The sequence below is a fragment of the Lupinus angustifolius genome, chromosome LG07 (assembly GCF_001865875.1).
Source record: "Lupinus angustifolius cultivar Tanjil chromosome LG07, LupAngTanjil_v1.0, whole genome shotgun sequence".
Taxonomy (NCBI): Eukaryota; Viridiplantae; Streptophyta; class Magnoliopsida; order Fabales; family Fabaceae; genus Lupinus; species Lupinus angustifolius.
Window position 1 is genome coordinate 17,371,748 of NC_032015.1, and position 6,256 is coordinate 17,378,003.

Sequence of the window (6,256 nt, forward strand, 5' to 3'; positions counted from 1 at the left end):
ACATAAAATGCCCTTAAAGAGAGCCATAAAATTGTCATAAAATTCTTTTAAGGCATAGTAATGAGAGGCATCTAACAATCTCCACCTTGGCTCGAATTTGATAAGTTGCTCATCGCCAAATAATGCCCCGAAGGGCACTCAAGTGCTGTAGAGACCAACCAAGTCCAAGCAAAGTTGGAACTTGGTATTCGGAAGTGGCTTGGTAAGTATATCTGCTGGATTCTCTGATGTGTGAATCTTTTCCACCATAATTTCACCAATAGCAACAATATCTCGGATAAAGTGACGTTTTATATCAATGTGTTTGGTCTTGTCATGATAACGATTATTCCTGGTCAAATGAATAGCACTTTGACTATCACAAAACACTGTAAGAACACCCTGTATTAGACCAAGTTCATTTACCAAACCTCGGAGCCAAATAGCCTCCTTCACACCCTCCGTTGCTGAAATATATTCTGCTTCAGTCGTAGACAATGCAGCAATGGACTGAAGAAAAGCTTTCCAGCTAATAGCACTATTACAGAGAGTAAAGATGTAACCAGAAAGAGACCTCCTTCTGTCAATATCACCACCATAATCCGAATCAACATAACCTACAACGTCATCAGTTGTAGCCTTGTTTCTGTCAAATACCAAGCCAATACCAGAAGTACCTTTTAGATACCGAAAAATCCATTTTACAGCACTCCAATGATCCTTTCCAGGATTATGCATATATCGACTTACCATGCTAACAGCATATGCTAAATCAGGTCTAGTGCACACCATAGCATACATAAGACTACCAACTGCACTAGCATAAGGAATACTTTTAAAATGAAATGCATTATGCATTTTTCCTTTTCCATTGAAAAGTTCTTTAGCTCCTCTTTTAACACAATTCAAACACATTATTCATGGTGTCTATAAGAATACTAGTGGATGATTAGACTTGAGCAACACTTGTGCACAAAGGAGATGGTCGAAGAGAAGCACCAATCAGCTAGAGGCTCTGGAAGTTCATGCCTATTTTGTGGTTTATTTAGAAGATTTCCTATGCTATAATAAGAAGTTTAGTTCAATTTGTATAGATTAGTATTATTATTCAGTAACTTCAGTTCCAACGGATATAATTATTTTAAAATCTACATACATTTGAAAGAAGATAAACTAAAATAGTTTAACCTAATACTAACAAACATTGCAACTCTTCATGCAGTAACTTTGATGTCTCCTTTACCAACCATGTAAAGTGAGTTCTTCTCGCATTCACCTGCTTCTGTCCATGTAGAGCTTTGCTCATGTTCATCAGCACAATCCATTCTATGTCAATTCTTGAATACTTTATCGATGTCCCCGACGCGAATCCATTTAGTTGCAGACCACTTCTCACCCTTGATGACCGGACAGCTTTGATGCAAGCTCCTAGTATCTGTAGTTGCATTTAGATGAAGACTGAAGAACAATAAAGCATCACCCTTCTTAGGTTTTACTGTAAAAATGAGATCCCATGATTGTTAAATTGCGACCGATCTAGAAGAACAACTCAAAAGATAAAAAAGTATGATAGAAGCAGCTAGGACAAAAAAATATTAGCCAAAACATATAAATTATTAAAACAAGGTAGCAAAGACAAGAATGTTGATCAATATAAGTATCAACTTTATCCTAAGCTTGGAGCAAAGGAACTTTGAAGAAGTGGAGAAATAATCAAGAGTCCACCATTTATATATATTTATTTTTATTTAAGAATCAATAATAATTAAGACATAAATGTTAGATGATATACTAATAATATAAAAATATCTTATAATTTGATGTATAAATTATTTTCTCATTATCATTTATTTAATTTCTCTCCTACTAATATTGAGCTAGAAAGGGACCAAAATGAGTTTGTATGTAATTTTGTATGTTTTGATTTACTTAGCCAAAGGTTCTCTTAGCATTAAATAAACAACAATTTCAATCCTACATGTCAACAGAATGTAAAATCACCCTAAAATATATACCTGCATAACCTCCTTTAGCACATTCAGACCAGGTATTATCTTTTGGTTGAGACAACTGTAACTGTAGAAGAATAAGATAAATTAATCACCATTCCATTTTTCTTTCTTGGTTCACTTTTTTTTTCTTCTTTGGGCAATGGGAGGGTGGTTTATTTAAAGAAAAGGACCATGAGAAAATCATATTCACAAGAAACTTACTTCAGAATCGGGAAAAACCGTTTCACCACCCTTCTCAACATTCGACAAATACATCAACACAGTGGCCATTCTATGGCCACCAGCTTGTTGATTAAACTTGTCACGAAAGTAATCAAAATGTGGTTCATATTTCTGACCATGCTCATAACGTAATACTTGAATAGGCTCGCCATTATCTGATACATAATTAAACCAAACTATTAATAGAGAATAGCAAAAACTGAAAGTCTGAAATGAACCATGGAATGATATTTACTAGTACTTACCGATAGGAAGGAATGTCCATGTAGTAATTCTGGTTTCAATCTCAGCAATAATTTCATCCTTAAAGATATAAGATAATGGGCATATGAATTAATATCAATTTCAATATTTGAAAACACAAATGTCAACCATGTCTCTTTGTACATTGCTAAATATTATATTACACCAACAATTTGAAGAGTTTTCACTTTTCAAATAATATGAAAAGAAACTTTTTTTCCTAATTACAAAGCTAAACCAACAATTTATGCTTATTACATATGATCAACCAAACAAGACGTTGCAACAATATACAAAGAAGTATTCAAGGTTATTATACCTGTGCTTTTGAAAAAAACATCCCAGAGCTTGTTCTAACTTTACTGAGCAAACTTTTACCTGATTCATTATCTGCGACTGTAGATTTCTTCAACTTATCTCTGGACTAATAATACAAAAACTCAGTCATTCATTATTCAATATAACATACACGATTTTTCGGCATATGCTTTTCTTCTCCTTAAGTTTTAAATTATCTATATATAATAGAATAAAAGTAAAACACCATTAGATAAATCTAACCATATTGATAAGATGATCACATTCCTTGTCAGATAAGAATCCCTTATATAGAAATGCCCTGGATACAAAAATTATCAAACAAGTAAAAAAATCAACTAAGCAACACTTCATTATAATATTATAATTATAATATACAATGCTAATAAACATTGTTTTAAACAGCAGAACCCATCACCTAATACAACCATAATTTTTGTGGTTATGGTGACACCAGAAATTGATCAATATCGTAATGGTCATAATGATCATAATTGTAATAAGTGCAAAACATTGATAATAAATACACAAATTCCATCATGGAAGGAATCCCTTTCCCAATTTAGTTTTCAGAAATGAAAATATCAACTTAATTGTAGGTGTAATCAATTGCTTTTAGGGACATCATTAGTTTTTGCATGGGACTATTTTGACATGCAAAGTGTTTCTTTGATACAATAAGGAGTTATGTTAAGAATTGCATTCAAAGAATCATTTAACATATTGAAAAACTTAGACTAATTAATACTTCATCATATAATAAAACATCATTATTTAAGACACAAATAGTTTCCTTAAAATAGATGTTAACATTATTTTAGAGCAAAAATGCTTAGAAATTGTGATCACCTGGGACGCCAAGATACTTGTGTGACAAGAGTGGGATCAAACCTCACTTTAGGACCATGTCTGAAAATACATCCAGAATATTAGAAAGATTAGCGTTTTATTTTAAAGTAATGGTCAAAATAATGTACATTTATCTAATAATTTAAATTTCAAAATAACAAATTTGCTTACTTTCTAAAAGGCACGTAGATATAATTAAATTTTCAAAATTAGAATTTGGATTTATAATTTGTATAAAAAAACTTATAAAACCAATGTTTCACCTTAATATTCTCAAATCTCAAAACTATTTTGCTAATGATATTAACAGAGGAAAGAGGGTGTGAGGATTACATGGTGTTGTGATTATCATATAACTCTGGCAATCGAAGTGAGGAAACATAAATAATATGAGAGTGAAGACATAAGAAGAAGCTGAGAGACAGTGTTAGAAAATGCCAATAACCCATTACCGAAAAAATAATGTGAATAGAGTTTGATGCCTTTTTTAATTATTCTACACAACACAAAAATACAATAGAAGTGGTTTAAGTAATTTATTAACTCTTTTTGGTTGTTTCAGAAAGTTAAAAGAAAAAGAGACGCCCACCGGTCTTATTACATTCGGTGGCTACCTTTGATTTGTCAAATCACCAATACTAATAATATAAACAATTTTCATTTCAACGACATCTTCTATCTAAAAAAGTATATCATTTTATGTGCTATTACTCGTGAATAATCATAAAAATACTTAATTATTAAATTTTTAATTTAAATATATTTTTTAATCAATCACAATCAATGATACACAAAGTGACATACTATGTGATAGCTGATGTACTCCCAAGTAGTAACCTATATAAAGCACCTGCTTTTCTCCGGTTTATATAAAAAATAAATAATAAATAAACTGAAAAAAGAGTAAATTGTGTTGTTTATTAAAGTTTGATTTGTGAAGGAGATAAATTTTTTATTAGGAAAGTATGACAATATGAATAGCAAATCTGATTAAAGTCATTAAACTGTCTTAATACGTTTTATCTATAAGTAGGGTGCATGATACACTAAAAAGATGCATAAGAGAATACTAAAGAACTTAGTTTTACACTTACGGAAGCATTAATATCAATTCAATTCTCACTCTAGAGAGAATAATAGTTGTGAGTCATCAATTTTTTGGTTGACATTGGCATTTAGATTTCAATTATGATTCTATTTACAGTGATATGAATCTCGTGTTCAATCGATACTTGTCTCTTGCTCTATTAAACATCATCCATGTCTATGATTGTATTATTAATGCTCTAATCGTTTTTTCATAATTGCCTCTGCATATTATGTTTACACATTGCTTCTGCTGCACATTATGTTTACATATCTCAATTGCTTTTATATCTTAGCCCATGCCTTAGTGCATGAGGAAGTCTCCTATAATTGCAGGCTCTAGCTCATGATGAAGATAGGAAGACTAGGATCATTACACACAAGAATACAACTCTGCAAGTTGCTCTGCCTGCATACATTGAGGCTGCAAGTTGCTCTGCCTGCATACATTAAGGCTGCAAGTTGCCCTGTTTTCTATCCACAACTTAATCATATCAAGCTATTCTTGATTCATTTGTATGAGTGGTTTAGCAGCAGAACTCTTAGCCCTTTGGCACGTGATTAATATGTTTAGTGTGTTAGTTATTAGTTAGTTTGCTTGTTAGGAAGTTGTTTTTTCTGTTACTTCTTTTCCAAGCAAACTTCTTTTGGTTAGCAAGCTATAAGTACAAATGCTTGCTGGTTCTGTAAAAACACCAATGAATAATCAATACAATCCATTACTTTTACATTCTCTTCTCACTATGAAATCCTTTACAACAAACCTTATTTTATTTTTTACAATTTTCTTCTTGCACCAAGATGTTAATAATTGATTATCGAAAATCAATGGCATTAAAGACAAACAATGTTAAATTGGATTTCATTTACATAAACAAAACTTTATCATATGGGGATGAAGAAAAACCAGACATTATATTTATACAAAAAAAATCAAGCACCTACTATATTTTTTGTTCTGTTTTTGTTTCTGGTTACAAGTATCTACTATCTATCTTAAGAAACTCGTAGGAGTGGTCATGCCTCAAGATGATTAGTTAGAGGTTTGAATTTTGTTATAATTATTTGGGAGCATTTTACCTAACAAATGTTGATGGGGTAAAGGGTCATTGTCATAATTATAGTTTTGTTTAGAACAATTAAGTAACAAATTACATAAAAAGTTATAAGCTAAAAATTGAATGTTATAATATAACTAATTGAATTAGAGCTATTTAAAAGATTACTTAATAAATTAGTTGCTAGACATGAAATAAGTTATGTCAAGTATCTAATTTAACACAATCTTATATAAAGATATAATGATTATTATTTTTTATATAAATATATAAGTTTGAGGACTACACCTCATAGCTAGGGATGACAAAAATATTCAACTTAACTAATGGGTAGTCATAAAAAACTCACAATAGGTGGAAATGAGTTATGATACATGCTTTATAAATACTCACATATTTATAAATTTATGTTTAATTAAATATTTATATATATATATTATAATTTTTTATTTTAACATTACATTTTGTCAAGAATATTATTTCATAATA

General features: G+C 30.6%; 1 protein-coding gene and 1 pseudogene across 1 annotated transcript; both read right to left on the bottom strand.

Annotated features, from left to right (window-relative positions):
• On the bottom strand, nt 1,084-2,873 carry LOC109353055 (annotated as a pseudogene).
• LOC109352975 (probable prolyl 4-hydroxylase 7) lies at nt 3,003-4,155 on the bottom strand. Its single transcript, XM_019595162.1, has 3 exons — nt 3,957-4,155; nt 3,624-3,683; nt 3,003-3,075 (listed from the first exon to the last, which is right to left on the bottom strand). Exons 1-3 carry the CDS (start codon nt 4,070-4,072, stop codon nt 3,003-3,005), a joined length of 249 nt encoding a protein of 82 aa, XP_019450707.1. The 5' UTR covers nt 4,073-4,155.